General features: G+C 61.4%; 2 protein-coding genes across 3 annotated transcripts in view; one reads left to right on the forward strand and one right to left on the reverse strand.

The window, feature by feature from the left end:
- TALDO1 (transaldolase 1) overlaps positions 1 to 200 on the forward strand; it is a 9,787-nt gene extending 9,587 nt beyond the window's left edge. The window contains exon 8 of the mRNA XM_081797507.1: positions 1 to 200. Coding sequence (XP_081653633.1) covers positions 1 to 34 — 34 coding nt within the window. The 3' untranslated portion in view covers positions 35 to 200.
- A 1,416-nt stretch (positions 201 to 1,616) lies between these two features.
- On the reverse strand, positions 1,617 to 8,901 carry GATD1 (glutamine amidotransferase class 1 domain containing 1). 2 transcript variants are annotated; one of them, XM_031037345.2, is made up of 8 exons: positions 8,764 to 8,901; positions 6,849 to 6,925; positions 6,214 to 6,319; positions 5,527 to 5,634; positions 4,579 to 4,673; positions 3,779 to 3,872; positions 3,509 to 3,620; positions 1,617 to 3,417 (listed from the first exon to the last, which is right to left on the reverse strand). In XM_031037345.2, exons 1-8 carry the CDS (start codon positions 8,825 to 8,827, stop codon positions 3,411 to 3,413), a joined length of 663 nt encoding a protein of 220 aa, XP_030893205.1. In that variant the 5' UTR covers positions 8,828 to 8,901; the 3' UTR covers positions 1,617 to 3,410. The 2 variants fall into 2 exon arrangements, with proteins under 2 accessions (XP_030893205.1, XP_006741839.1); XM_006741776.3 differs by lacking the exon at positions 1,617 to 3,417 and having other exon boundaries at positions 3,505 to 3,620.
- Between the last annotated feature and the right edge of the window lie 6,461 nt (positions 8,902 to 15,362).

Here is a 15,362-nt window from a genome sequence, read left to right on the forward strand (position 1 = left end):
GGATCGCATGTTCAGCACCGAGAACGGAAAATAGCACTGTGCCTGAGCCGGACCACAGACCTGTGCCCTCTGAGTTGGGGCTGATTGCACATGCCTTGTGATGAATTTTGCATTTTTTACCAATTGGGGCAGGGATGGATCATAGATTCTATGTAAAATTTTGCCTAAGTAATTAAAGCAGTCACTTTTCTTGTGCTACATTCCTTTTTCTGGCTCCAGTCCCTTTCCCCTCGGCACCAGCTGCCCCAGGCTTTGGCTCCAACGTGGCTCCGGCTGGGGTGACACAGCCAGGGACGGTCCCTCACCTCAGCCATGAGCCTCTGCTGGGCAGCAAGCCCGGAGCCTGGGAGGCCTTGGACTTTGGTAGTGGGCAGGGGGTCCCAGGGGCTCCAGCCAGGCCACCCTGGTGCTCAGCTCCTGTGTGGAGCAGTGGTGCCACCTTGTGGGGACGGTTTGGTGTGCACGGGCTCTGGAGCAGCTTCTGCTCGTGACCTGCTGCAGGGGGAAGGGCTTGGTGGGGGCAGCCCCGCCCACTCCCACCCCCCCACCCCCAGGACCAGCCTGTTCTTGGAACAGAGCAGAACAGGCACAGCCTGCAGGGATGGAGGAGGCCGGGCCGGCCACCTCAGGTCTGCAGGCAGAGCCAGGTGTCAGGGACAGGCCTGGTCAGACACTGCCCCGGGTCCCACTAAGGGACTACTCTGCACAGCTTTCTGCAGGGATGCCAGGAGCATCCTGTGTCGGGGTCAGAGCACCCAGGCTGGCGGCTGGTTCTGGAGCGGCCCCCTTGGCCACCTCCCCAAGGGCAGGAACAGCACAGCACACACAGTGCTGGGCCCTGGGGAGAGGACCCACCGAGGGCGCACAAGCCTGGCCCCAGCAGGTCCAGCCTATGCTGAGAGCGCCCCCCTAGGGTGTGCAGGAGGCAGCTGGGTGTCCGAGTGCTGGGCAGGGCCTTGCGCCCGTCTGGCTGCGTCCCAGCCCTCGGCGGACGGGCAGGTGGCGGCCAGCTGGTCAACAGACTGCACCCCAGGATGTGTGCACGCATGTGACTGGACGCAGCTAAAACACATCAAGCCCACCCACCCACTCACATGTACAAGCTGTGGATTTTTTTTTTTTTTTTTAAAGATTTTATTCATTTATTCATGAGAGACAAAGAGAGAGAGGCAGAGGGAGAAGCAGGCTCCCAAGGAGCAGAGAGCCCGATGCGGGACTCGATCCCAGGACCCCGGGACCATGACCCGAGCCGAAGGCAGATGCCTAACCATCTGAGCCACCCAGGCGCCCAAGCTGTGGATTTTAAGAGAGACCTGCAGACCACAGAGACTGGCTGTTGGGTTTAAAGATGTTACCGTTTGAAGCAGTCTCTACACCCCATGTGGGGCACAAATCCACCCCAAGGCAGAGTTGCGTGCTCACCGACTGAGCCGGCCGGGCGCCCCGACCCCCTAGCCTTAGAACATTCTCATCACCCTGAAAGGAGGCGTCCTGTTCATTTGCACCCCCTGCCCCTTGACTACTTCTACTGGATTTTCTGGCTATTTCATGTAAATGGACTCACACACACTCTTGAGGTCTGGCTTCTTTGCAGGACGCGGTCAAGATTCAGTCTGTGCAATGTTATCAGGACTTTATTCCTTTTCCTGGCCAAATCACGTTCCGCCACATGGACATTAGCATTGTCTGGTAAAGAACACCAGGGGAACTACAATTTGCTTAAAGCGTTTGTTACTGTGGGTGATGCCGTGACATTCGGGCGTCACTTCTGTGGGGCTGTCGGTTATTTCTGGTGGGCGGACGGCACGTGGGGACATCCCAGAACAGCAGCCAGCCTGGGGTGTCTGCACCCTCTCTAAGCCTGGAGGCTGCCCCAGCCCTGCGCCCCGCACCCGGCAAAGCCAGGAGCGAGCCGCCGCGGCCGCCCAGGGCACAGGGCTGTGTGGGGTGCCCGCCCTGCACCCTGATGTGGAACCCAGGAGTAGTCTGGCCGATCTCGGCAAGTGTTATTAGCTCTTCGCAGATCACACAGATGGAGCCCAACAGGCGTGATCTTTAAAAAAGCTTTTGTCCAGAGACGTCGATCACCCTGTGGCGATAACTGAGGCACGGAGTAGGACCCAGGCCTCTCGATGGAGCCGGCCAGCCTGGCCATGGCGTCAGGAGCTCCTGATACAGTCCCCCCCAGAAAACATCCAACAGAGGAGAAGGTGGGAGCATCTCCGCACACTCTATGGTGGCGGAAGCGGCCTGGGACTCGGGGGGTGCCTCGCCTCCTTCCTCCTCCTCTGAGGGGTTGGATACAGCAGAGCCAGACAAGCCAAGTCTGGGCGGGGAACAAGCAAAGGTGGGACCCACAAGAGGAATTGCCCAGCTCCCGGAGGCCCCATCCAAGGGCCACGGCCCAGGCTGGCCCCCAAGACCAGAGGGTGATCTGGCCGTGCCAGGAAGGAGCATCCCCAGCACAGGCCTGTCAGGGCCTGGGTGGTGGGGACTGACCAGCACCCCACATGTAGCCCCAGGGTGGTTGCTCCCCAGGCCTCTTGCCCAGTAGGGTCTGTGCTTTGGTCACGTCTACCTCGAAAGCCCTGGAGCAGCTACAAACCCACAGGCCACGCGGACAGGGCCATGGGTGAGCAGCGCGGCTTCCTGAAGACCCGATTAAACGCGTCTCTCTCAACGTCAGAAGCGATGGCCTCACGTGGTGTCACCAACACGCTCGAAACCACACACCAAACAAGGATTAAAATTAGGGCAGCTCCTTCAGCACCGGAAGGTCTGGTGCCAGTCTGGGGGCCGGGAGCTTGCGTCCACCACAAGCCGCGCCCCGCCTGCCCCCCCGCCCCTGCCTTGGGCAAGAGGAAAGTGCTGAGCCAGCTCCAGCCTGCCGGGCCACGGCTCCCCCCACACCCAGAGGAATGGGGGGCAGCACAGAGGCCTGGGCAGTCCTCACCGCACAAAACGGGATCCTGGTGCCGCCAGAGAGGCTCAGCCTGGGTGGCCAGGGACAGGCAGAGGGGAGGGGCCAGCCGGCGGCGCGCGGGAAGACCACAGGGGCCAAGACCCACACCAGGACCCCCCCGGCCGACTCACTCGGACCAGCTCTCCGTGCTAAGCTCACGTGGAATTCTCAGCGACCACCTGATGGCCCTGAGCCCCCCCGCTGTGTCCCAAGGAGAGCAAATGGCCTGGGGGTTGGGAGGTCGACCCCTCCACCAGAGGGGACACTCTGCAGGGCTGATTCTTGGGGGCCTCCAACAATCCCACCGGGTCAGGTTGGGGTGTCTGAAAGTCACTCTCCGGGGCTGTCAGGGAGACGGGGCCCCTGGACGCCTGAGGAATCCAGCCGTCTCCAGGGACGCCTGGGCGGTCTGGAGGCGGCGGCATCCACTGGCGGGCGGGAAGCCATCTCACTTCCTGCAGGACGGGTCAGGTCAAGGCCCAGGCTCCCGCAAAGGGCTGGTCAGCAGCCCACATCCCGCCCGCCACCCCGTCCACGGCTCCTCACCGGCTGCCGCAGAGAAAGAGCAGGCTGTGCATGGCTGGGACGGTGGAGCCGGCATTCTGGCCTGTGACGAGGTGGCGGTCCAGCACCACGTGCACGGCGTCGGGCTCACTGGCTGCGGGAGGTCCCGAGGGCGCGGGCCTCAGATGGGGTCACGGGCCAGGCATGCCCTGACAACCAGCCCCCATTCCCTCCCAGGGACCCCCAGAGCCCTAGGCAGCCTGTCCGGGTCTGAGCTGCAGCCCCTGGCCGGGTCCCCCACCCTCCGCTCACCACTGAAGCTGGCGCCCGCGTCCTTCACAAAGTCCTCCACGATGAGGGGCAGGCGGGCAAAGCCAGGCGCCCTGATGAGCTCATACACGGAGGGCTGTGGGGGACAGGGGTTCCCGCCCCCACGTCAGGGCACCATGGCCTCCACGGTTGCCCCTCCCCTGGCATCAGGGCCAGTGAGCGAGCCCGGCAGGTGGCCTCAGGGCCGAGACCCCCAGTGGGCAATGGGCAGAAGAGCAAGGCACAGAGTCCCAGGAGGGGGGTGGTGTGGCTACAGCCACACTGAGGTCGTGCCCCTGCGGCTCTCCTCCCCCCCCCGCCACCTGCCCGCCCCCTGCACCACCCGCCAGGCTGGCCCCATGCAGCCCCAAGTCCTCGCAGTTTAGACCCTCCCTCCGGCCCCCTATCCAGCTAGGCCCTCTCCCCAACTCCAGGCCCTGCACCCAAACTTCCTGGCCCCGAAGGGTGTCGTGCACATGACATGCACAAAAGTCACGTCTCAACCCGACCCCAGCTCCTTCCCAGGGACCACGATGTTGCCTCCTACCCCACCGAGAGCCCCCCCCCGTGCTTCCCTCCCCACATCCAGAGCACGGGCCAGGCCTTGAGGGCCATCCTGGATGTCAGCAGGGCAGGGGAGGGGAGAGCACAACTGTCGGCCTGGGGCCGGCATTCTCCGTGATCCTGGTCTGGGCAAGTGACCGTCACCCCTGCCAGAGGGGACACTCCCTGAGCTTTCAAGCACATATGCAGGTCTCTGACGCCTGTCTACAGCCTGGGACCCTCCCCTGCATGACACTCACCCCCGTGACGCTGTAGCCTTGGAAGACCCAGGATCGGTCCTCGTTGGTGGCACAGCACAGGGCGGCGACGCCATGGCCCACCGCGCAGATGGGCTCTGGAAGCACAGGCAGGGCTGAGGCCCTGGACGCCTCTGGGGCCCCTGCCCCTCTCCCGCCACCTCCCGCCTCAGAGCTCCCCCCCACACGGTCAGCTCCAGGACGAGGCTCACAGCCGCTGCAAAGTTTTGGTGGCCGAAACACAGGCACAAGCAGTCACGAGGCTGCGGCAGGCCCAGTGACCAAGCCCTGGAGCGTGCCGCCCCCACAGACCGTGGCGTGGCCCGCAGTGCTGCAAACGTCCCAGCACACGGCCTGCACCAGCACGCATGCCGCCTGCCTGGGGACACCCTCCCGTCGCTCCCTGTCCTTCCACTGCCCTACCATTCCCACGGTGGCAGCGGCGGCTGGGAACAATGACTCTCTGTCCAGACCGTGCTGGAAACGGAGGCCCTGTTCCCACTAACAAAAGACACTGTGTGGAGCCCCTGGGTTTCTGTCCGTTGGTCCCTAATGAGCATCTTGTCCCCGTCCCGCCAACGTGCCCGGCACAGCCCAAAGTCAGGCCCGGGCAGCACGCCACATCTCCACGGCCCCTGCTGGCCTCAAACCCTGAAGCCCACGAAGAACAAGCCAGCACGTTGCCCGCCCACCTCAGAGGAAGTTGGGGGGTGGGCAGCCACCAGCCCCCATGGAAGGCAGGCAGAGCGTACCCGGGGGTAGTGACCTAAGGGGCGCCCCACCTCGAATGTGTGCACCCATGCCCTCCAGGGCCCAAATCAGAGGCTCTTCATATCTGCCCTGTCTGGCCCCTGAAACATCCCCTCTGGCCTCTCCTGGCTGCTGGTCGAGCCCCATTTCTCGTGAACCTACAAAGCCCCTATCCACACCCCAGTCCCACGGGTCACTTACTGCTCTCTGAGCGAAAATGCTGGAGGATGCGGGCCAGGGAGCCACTGCTGGCCAGGTCGGCCAGCGCCCCGGGACAGCTGGGAATCAGGAGGGCATGGTACCTGGCACCTACAGGGAGATCACAGGCAGGTCAGTCACAGCAAGGTCGCTGGCTGGGGCCAGCCCCCCAGGAGACGGTGGCGGTGGCGCCAGACGCCATCATTTGTCATTTCTCCCCACACGGGCTAAGGCTCCCGAGACACAGAAGCCATCCCTGCCTTTTCCGTGTCTCCCTGTGCAGCCACCTCTCTCCCCATTTATTTTTTTACCTTTTTTTTAAGATTTTATTTATTTATTTGACAGAGAGAGCGAGAACAGGAACACAAGTAGGGGAAGTGGGAGAGCGAGAAGCAGACTCCCGCCGAGCAGGGAGCCCGACGCGGGGCTCGATCCCAGGACCCTGGGACCATGACCTGAGCCGAAGGCAGACGCTTAATGAATGAGCCACCCAGGCGCCCCCACCTCTCTCCCCTAGACAGAGAACTCTGGGCCCAGGATTCAGGACTGGACGCTGCCCTGGATAGTCACAGCACTTCGTGGCAAGCCCTGAGTGCATCAGAAGCAGAAGGGAGCGCTTTGGAGGCCACAAACCCACCTGGAATCGCCACAACCCAAAGCCCCAAGGTCTCAGCACCCTGGGCCCCTCACCATCAATGGACTCCAGCTTGGCAGGGCTGGCATATGCCTTGAGGCGGAAATCCTGCACCCAGCGAGCATTGCTCTCGTTCACGTCCACGAAGTCCATGGTCTTCCCCTGTAAGAGGACCCAGAGTCTGCAGGCCAGGGGCGGACACCCCTCTGCTGGCTCACGGGGGCTTGAAATACTGACAAGAGCTCGGGCACAGCCCAGCCCCCTCACCCAGCTGTGCCACAACCCACCCCCAGCTGCCCCCTGCAGGCCTCAGTCCCCCACCTATAAAGTGGAGCTACTGTCCCCTTGGGGATGACAACACAAGCAAAGGGACCAACATGTAACCCATCGCTGCCATGACCCCCAGGTGCCACGCCAGAGAAGAGAACTCCTGGTGGAAGGTCTGTGCCACCCTTGCTCCTATATGCAGGTGCTGACCCATGACGAGAGGTCTCCCTTGCCACAGGTGGGGCCAGAGCCCAGGAAACAGGGACCAGAGCTTGATGATGCCACCAAGGACCTAACCCTCAGCCCTGCCACCTCTCTTGGGGTCACACCAGCCTCAGGCTCCCTCCTCCTCCCAGGGAGTGACAGCACTCTTCCAAGCCTCGCCTCCAAACAGGTACAGACCCCATGGGTCTGGCTGACTCACCCCAGGGGTGGCCACCTGCAGGTTGAAGGTGGCGCTGGCCAGCGAGAAACAGTGGAGGAAGGACTGGGCAGACACACCTGCAAGGTGAACACAGCTCTAAAAAGGCCACTACTGGGCTCTGTGGGCAGGAAGAGGGGCTGCAGGGCACAACTGTCCCTGTTCCAGCCTGGAGTCTGCCCCCACCCAAGGCCCACCTCACCGTCCTGGGGCAGCAGCCCCAGCCCACAGGCCCCACTCCCCGCAGGACGGGCTCTCTACCCAGGCTGGCCACTAAAAGCCTCTCCAGAAGGCAAACCCAAGTGCAAGGTCCCCCCAACCACTCACTGAACCACCAGTGACCGAGCCAAACCCCCACCCCCAGCACTCAGCCAGGGAGAGGCCACAGTTGTGGGGCTGTGGAAAGTTTCAGCAAGAACATGGGTGCATTCCGACCCACCCCCCCACCCCCACGAGGTGGCCCACCCTCATCCTCAATTTAGGACACTTGGCCTCTGCTCACAAGGCTCCTGGACCCTGCCCCCATCCCCAGTGCTGCTCACAGCCCTCTTCTGCCCATTTCCAGTCCAAAAGATTCCTAGGTGTTGGGGGCTGTGGCCCCACCAGGGATATCTGCTTCTAAATGGGCTCGGTGTGCATCCCTCCACCTTTATGTTAATCCTGGACCCAATCCCTAAACCTCATCTTCATCTTTATTCACCCTCACGTGTTAACGAGTATTACTTGCACAGACTGCATGCCTTGAGCAAAGACAGCACCCACAAATCATCCCCAGACTTTGCCTGATTCTGCCTTCAGTTCCTTGAAAACGGCTTCACCCCTCCTCAAAGGTCTCTGGAGGGCCCCCTCTTGCCTACACTGTCCTAGTGGCCTTTTCAGAGCTGTGTCCCCACCCCAGGGCACAGCCACGCCAGTCAACCCCTCTTCACCCTTACCCCACTCCAACCAGCCACCTCTGGTAACCCCAGCCCGCCTCTCCAGGACTGAGCCCCACTCCTGATGGCTCCTTCCACCTCACACTGGGCACAGCGCTTAGCGCCCCTGGGGCTCGGCACACAGTGACTCCTCGACCTGCAATCCTCCCTCCCTTGTCCACTTGGGAGGCTAGAGTTCAAGAAGGAGACCAGGCTCCAGAACCAGACCCCAGGACCCAACCGTGGGTTCTCCACCATGTGACCTTGGCCTCATCACTTCCCTCGGACAAAAGAAAGCACAGGAGAGGACCTGGAAAGTGCTCAGGGCAGTCAGGTGCCTTCCAGCTCGTCTGCTCATCCCTTCCGCACTGGCCCTGAGCGAGATCTGCACCAGTAACGGCAGACCCCACCACCAGCCGTGCCGCCCTGCGGGAGCCCCACGCCAACCTCACCTGGTACCTCTCTGCCTCTGCACACCTCCGCCCCCAGAACAGTCCCTTCTCCAACCCCTCAGCCCCTGGCCACAGGCTCACGGCCCACCTGCTCGCCCACCTGCTCGCAAAGGCCCGTGGTCCCACCCGCCGGCTGCCTAACCCCCAGGCGTGCCGGAACCCAGGCCGTCCCCCGCAGCTCCTCGGAAGGCCCACCGCCCCTCACCACACCCTAGCCTGCCCGTCCAGGACAGCAAGCCCCGGCACGTGACGCACGGAGGCCCCCAAACTCCAGCACCTCACGCCCCCGAGGCGGCACCTGCGGGCGCCATCCCGGGACCCGCTCTCCTCCCACAGAAACGCCGGGCTCCGGGTCCCCCCTGCAGTAGGCCAGGGCCCCCGCGCTCCGGTGTGGCCAGGGGACCCGGGCCAGGCCAGGGACACCGGCAGCGCTCCCTTTCCAAAGAGGGGCTTCCACCGGCTTCCCCGAAGCGCCGCAAGAGCGGACCGCTCGGGGTCGGCGGGCCTGCCCGCCGGCGCCGCTGGACGCCAGCCGGTCCTCGCGAGCCTCACCCTCTGCGGCGCCGCTGGCCACGAGGAGGCAGGCGGGCCGGCTCGACAGTCGCTCGGACGCCATAGGTTCTACCAGGCCGGCGCGGCCTGCGCGTGCGCCAAGTATGGTGCGTGTGTGTGCGCGCGCGCGCGCGGCCAGGAAACGCCGGTCACGTGCCGCGGCGTCTGGAGGCGGGGCCGCGAGCGACGCCGCGCGTAGGCGCCGTCTCTCCTCCCGCCCTGCCGGCCCGGCCAGCTCGGTGGGCGGTGCCGGGGGGCGGTGCCGGGGGGGCTGGGGGTCGTGGAGGCGGGGCTCGGAGCTTGGCCCCAGGGCCACGGGAGAGAGCGCGGGCCGGCTTCCCCAGCCTGACGCCTCGGCATCCCTGAGCAGACCCCTGGCCCGGCCCCTGGTCGCAGTCAGGAACACGGTGCCTTCCCCTTTTCCTCGTCCCTTGGGACAGGAGCGTGAACCAGGAGAGAGGACTCCTGCCCGTGGACGAGGGTCCCCGTCCCGTGGACGTGGGTCCCTCCCTGTGGATGGACGTCCATCCCTGTAGTTAAGGGCCTCCCCCGAGCGTGCAAGTGTCCCTTCCCGTGGATGATGGTCCCTGCCTCGTGGATTTGGACATTTAACCCTTGATCACTGAGTCCCCCTGCCCAGTGGGACTCATGTCCTGGGGGTGGGGGCTCCGAACATGGATGCATAGAAGGTGCCAGCAGTTTGTTAGTGAGTGAGAAGAGCAGTGGAATGGGCCAGCTAACAGGGCGAGGAGGTGGGAGGGGTGCGAGCTCAGAGGGGAAATTGGGGAGCACATCTAAGGAGGAAAAAACTTTAAGGAGGACACTCCCCTGGGGCAGAGAGGGCGGGCCTGCAGCGGTTGGTCCTTGGGCGCACAGGGGTGGGAGCCCGGAGACCAGGGAGGGGTCTGCAGGTGTCTGCACCATGCGGGGGCAGGAGGGATGGGTTCTGCCTCACCAGGATGGTTGTGGGGAGACAGAGGCATCCAGGGTCATGGGGGCTCAGCTGAGTCCCTGGAAGAATATGGGTGTCACTTCCTGAGGTGATTCTGGGTGCTGTTGGGCCGAGCTGCATTTGGAGCAGTGTTTCCATTGATTGTGTGGGAGGCAGTCGGGTGGGTAGACATGTGGGTCATCTGCAGACTGTCAGGTGCCCTCTAAGGCCTGGGCAAGAGAGAAGGGAGGCCGGAAGAGGGCCTTGGGCACAAGCTGGTGGTGAAGAGGGACAGTCCCTACCCTTGGCCCCCACAGGCCACCTTCCAGGACCCCCTGCTTCCAGGGAGGAAGGGCAAGCAGTAGGGTTCCCTCAAGGTCCTGCCAGCCTCTGGTCTGACTAGGGAAAACTGTGTCATGGGTAAGAAACACCAAAGTGGTCGGGGCGAGGCCAAGGTGCCTCTCCTTGGCATGCCTGCCTCCACAACCACGGTCCCTGTCCTCTGCCGACGAGGCCCCACGCTCCCACAGCTCCTGACTACCTGCGTGCGACCCTCAACCTCGGGAGGACCCTCCCGTCATGAGCGAAGCAGGAGCTAGGGGCTCCTGGCATGGGCAGGGCCTCAGGACAGGGGACAGGAGCCGTGTGGACGGGTGGGGGACTTTGGACAGAGGCCCACAGGCCCAAGGTCAGACCATAGGCTAGGCCTAGCCACAGGAAGAGTTTTCTGGGTGTAGAGCAGGCCCCACGCATGCACATTTGTGGGACCAGGGGCTGGAGATGCCAGGCTGCAGCGAGGGCCATGGGATCCTCCTGCTGGCCCAGTGCCCCCTACACCACCCCAGGGCAGCCCTAACGCCTACCTCCTCCTGCATCACAGACCTCATTAAGCCACGCTGGTCTTCTCTGTCACTAAGAGGATAGACGAGGTAGCCTGGCTGCGGCGCTGTGCATCGAGGCTGATGCGTGTGTGCCCACAGGTGGTGTGCACCCCACTGTACGCTTGGGTCCTTGCAGGACGCCTGCTGGATGGACCCACCTGCCTGAGCAGAAGCAGACCCTCTAGCCCAGGTCCCCTTGTGCACATAATCCTGCATGTGTCCAGGCCAGTGTGTGTGGGCGGGTCAGTGGCTCCCGGCACAGGCAAGCCTGGAAGGATCCCTCGTGGCATTTGGAGTCGGGTTGGGCAGCCTGCACAGGGGCAGGTGTGGTGATTTGGGGCCTTAGTCTGGGTCTGGCAGTGGCCTGCCTCTCTGTGTGTGCCCCTGTGGACAGTGAGGACTTGAACAAGATGATGCCAGAGGCCCTGTCATGGTGACTGGGGTTAGCCCTTAGTGGGGGTACTCCCCAGATGAGGTTGTGGTCTGTTGCCCTCTACCCTCTTCCTGAGTGGGTTCGCATTCCAGTGGGTCAGCCCCTTGCCCCTTATACTCCCTCACGCCCAACAGGTGAGAAGGGGGATGCTACTCAGGCCCTGCCTTGGGCATGATTGGGGCTGCTGCAGGGGGATCAACTGGCAGTTAGCTCTTCCTCCCAGGGCAGAGCACAGGAGAGCCTCAGGGGACAGAGGGGTCTGCAGCCAGTGGCCCATGTCTGATGACTGTCTCCCGGGAAGGATCCAGGCCTGGGGGAGAAGAGTCTCCCACCTCAAGCCCTGTGGTGGGAATAACCCCATCCCCAGGCCCTCCCTAGGCCCTTGTCAGAGTCACAGCTGAGGTCCTGAGATGTGGGACTCATGGGCGTGGAGTTCTAGGGCATCATCTACAAGCTGTTCAGGTGCCTCATCATCCAATAGTGACTGCCTGGGTGGGGGAGGGAAGGTTGGGGGAGGGGGCTTGGGGACCGGGCATAGGGGCTCTGCTGCCGTGGAGTGATGCCCTTGAACCTGGGGTTTTGCCTTTGTTCAGGGACCCTGAAACATGAGGTGCAGGGGGTCCCATGACATGTTGTCATGCACCAATCAGAAGGTTTCACTGTTTCATTCCTCTCTCTGGAAATTGCTCCAGATGGAGCAAGGATGGATGGGCGGGGGGCATTTCTGGGGGCCTTTCCAGCAGGTGGGCTGACCAAAGCCTCAGGACCCCCAGGCTCCCTTGCTTCCTTCCTTTCCAGAGTGTGCCTGAGCCGTTCCCTGGCTTGCTACTCCTCCCTCTGAAACACGGGAGCTCTTCTTTGTCTGGCAAACTCCTAACTGTCCTTCAAAGCCCATGGGCACCAGAGGCACCATTTGCCCTCAGAAAGGCACTCCCTGGGGCGCCTGGGTGGCTCAGTTGGTTAAGCGGCTGCCTTCGGCTCAGGTCATGATCCCAGGGTCCTGGGGTCGAGCCCCACATCAGGCTCCCTGCTCAGTGGGAGGCCTGCTTCTCCCTCGCCCTCTGTCTGCCACTCTGCCTACTTGTGCTCTCTCTCTATCTCTGTTAAATAAATAAATAAATAAATAAATAAATAAATAAATAAATAAATAAAAATATTAAAAAAAAAAAAGAAGAAGAAAGGCGCTCCCTTTCTGAGAACCTCCTAAACTCACAGAGCTTCCCTGAGTGTCCCCCCCCCCCCATTAGGGCAGCCTGATCACTGCATGGACCTCAGACAGGAGACTTGGGACTGGGCTCTCAGAGCCGCCGGCCAGGTGACCCATGTCCTGGGCCCCAGATGCATCCCTCCTCCCAGCAGGGCTCAGGCTTCAGGCTCTTCTTTGGCTGAGGCCGGGCTGGGTGGGATCTGGAGACTTAAACCCCAAGCACTTGTGAGTCATGCAGACCCTGAACCGGACAGCAGAGAGTGGCCGCCCCTAAGGGCATGGGCTGCTGAGGCCAGGGCAGTGGGCTGGGAGCACAGGGTCCCTTCGCCTTCATCACGTGGGACACTGGCAATATTTGAGAGGGTGGGAGCTGCTGCTTCCATGTCCCTCCCAGGCTGGCAGGGTGTGGGCCAAAGCTGTCAGCCAAGTGGGCAGGCAGTTTGGTGGCCTGGAGTGGGGTGACGTGACAGGGGGGCGGGCTGCACGCTGCCCAGGATATTAGGACAGGGATGCATGGATAGATGGGAGGATCCGGAGGAGTGTCCGAAGGGGGTTCCCCTCAAACCTCCGGTACCACTGTGCCGGGTGGGGGGCGACCGCCCTTCTTCCCTATGGCAGGGAGGGGTCCCAGTGATGCCAGCGTAACACCCTCTGCAACAGCACAGGAGGTGAGCTGCTCTCCTGCCAGGACAGTTGTCCCTTGTGCTGAGGCTGGCGGGTGGTGGACACTCTGTTCACCACCCCTCTGACAGTCCTCAGCAGCCCTCCCTGCACCAGAGACACTGGACAGAGAGGTCCAGGCGCGCCAGGGCCAGCCACTGGGACACAGGGAGCCTCTGCCTGTCCGGCCCAGGGACCAGGTGTGAGGTCAGGGAGCTGCAGGGCTGGGGCTGTGGGGGGCTGAAGACCAGGAGTCAGGGAGGACTGACCCGCAGCGGCTGGGGTGAGGCTCGGGAGCAGAGTTGCCTGTCACCCATGCCTTCTGTGGGGTATTGATCACTCTGCCCCAGGGAAGGAAGAAAGGTTGTAGAGGACCCCACTTAGCCCCATGCCCATCTCTGGGGAGGAGGACAGGGTCCGGAGACAGTGGCCAGCTCTTCTCCCTGGTCATGCCAAGAATACATTCTAGGATGGGAGTCCCCAAAGAGGAGTTGCCCACTCTTGGGGGAGGGAAGGGGTGCTAGAGAGAAAAACAAAGTGGGCCCCCCAACGCACACATCTTCTGCATCCCTATAACCTAGCCACCCGGGCCCTACGAAGCCCACCGGAGCACAATGTGGTGTGGGCTGGCGATAGGAAGACCTAAGGTACTGGTATGAAGGCTGAGAGCCCAGGTCTCCGGGGAGTCCCCGTGGTGCCCCAGGGTGGCAGGGTCTTCCTCTGACAGTGCTCCGCCGGTGGACACCACTGTCCCAAGAGATGATGCTCCCACCTGCGTTTTCCTGTTTTCCTGATAGCCTGGAAAGTTGGATTTAGATTTATAGTACATACTTTTTTTTTTTTAAAGATTTTTAAAGTAATCTCTACACCCAACACGGGGCTTGAACTTACAACTTACAAAGATCAAGTCATGTGCTCTACCAGCTGAGCCAACCAGGCACCCCTGTTGTATGTACTTTTTATACACTGAATACTTTTTATAGCTGGTATTTTTTAAGACCTTAAAAGTAGTTCTGTAATAACAATAATTTAAACTGGCCCTGGGGGACTCCTGGGTGGCTCAGTCCGTGAAGCGTCTGCCTTCGGCTCAGGTCATGGTCCCAGGGTCCTGGGATCGAGCCCCGCATCGGGCTCCCTGCTCAGCGGGAAGCCTGCTTCTCCCTCTCCCACTTCCCCTGCTCCTCCCTGCTCGTGCTCACTCATCTCCCTCGTGCTCCCTGTCACTATCTTTGATTCTCTGTCTCAAAACAAAACAAAACAAAACCAAAAAAAAACAGCCCTGGACATCCCTAAGAGTTTGCTTCATTTTGGAAAGGTCCCTACATTACTCAAGTTTAGGGACACAATGAGACAGAAGCTGAGCATCAGAACCCCACATGGGGCCCAGGGACCTCAGCTAACCTAGTCTTACAGTCCCAGGGAGGGGATTCCAGGAACTGAGTGTGTGTGTGAAATTAGAAATAAAGAAACAGGAGATCATCACCAAGGGCTACCACAAAGCTACACGGACAGGTAGTGGTGTTGGCCGACCCAGGCTCAGAACAGGCCTGGCTGGGCTGAGAAGTGAGAGGCGAGGCAGCAGCCTCAGGCTCGCAGGGACCATCCTCATCCTGTGCTCCATTGGATCTGCTGATGGAAAAGAAGTCACATTGGATCTCCAGCTCACTCCATGCACAAAACCTAAGGTCCACTGATAGATTGAAACATGACATTTACTAAACATGAGCAAATGCCAAGAATATTAGCCGGAAATAAGGAAGAGTATCCGTCCTCCTAACCGAGATCCCAAAGTGTATATGGTAAGGGGAATGGGAGTTACGTGTGATAAACTCAGACTTTAGAACTTCTGTGCTCAGGAGACAGAGCAAAAGGGAAGCCAGCCACTGAGCAAAGATGTTTGCAGTTCGGCAAAGGCTCGGTAGGCAAAACATGTAGAGAAGTCCTCCAAATAAATGAGAAGAAGGCATTCCGTCCAATAGAAAAACGGACAAATAGCACCAACAGGAAAAATCACAGAAGGCAAGACCCAAATGGCCAAGAACTTTGTGAAGAGAAGTACATTAGATCCGTGCAAAGAGAAACAACCAGAAGAGGCCAGTTTGCCTCAGTTGGACTAGCAAAATCTAGTGTTTCACCCTGCCCTGTGTCACCACGGTGAGGGGAGCAGTGCCCTCACGGCCAACCCCCGGGCTCCAGCCGGAGCAGCCGGGTTTAAGATGCCCCCACCGTGCGGCCCAGCAATCCAGCTGCCGGAGTGTACCCAAGAGAAGAGACTGCAGGGTCTTGAAGAGACATGCGCGCATCCCCATTCACAGCAGTGTTAACTCACAGCAGCGGAAAGGTGGAAACAGCCCAAGCGTCGTCGACGGACGAGCGGATAAACGTGGTCCATCCACACACCGGACCGTCACTCAGCCTGAACACGGAGGGACACGCTGACACCTGCCAGAGCGTGGATGGACCTGGGGGACGTGATGCTGAGTGAGA

This window comes from Leptonychotes weddellii, chromosome 11 (assembly GCF_054177405.1).
Source record: "Leptonychotes weddellii isolate Sample4059 chromosome 11, ASM5417740v2, whole genome shotgun sequence".
In the NCBI taxonomy this organism is placed as follows: Eukaryota; Metazoa; Chordata; class Mammalia; order Carnivora; family Phocidae; genus Leptonychotes; species Leptonychotes weddellii.

Coding starts and splice junctions, on each gene's coding strand:
- GATD1 (XM_031037345.2), bottom strand. CDS start 8,827: ATGGCGTCCGAGCGACTGTCGAGCCGGCCCGCCTGCCTCCTCGTGGCC. Junction 3,873..4,578: donor AAGGCTACAGCGTCACGGGG/GTGAGTGTCATG, acceptor TGTCCCCCACAG/CCCTCCGTGTATGAGCTCAT. Junction 3,621..3,778: donor CGCGGGCGCCAGCTTCAGTG/GTGAGCGGAGGG, acceptor GACCTCCCGCAG/CCAGTGAGCCCGACGCCGTG.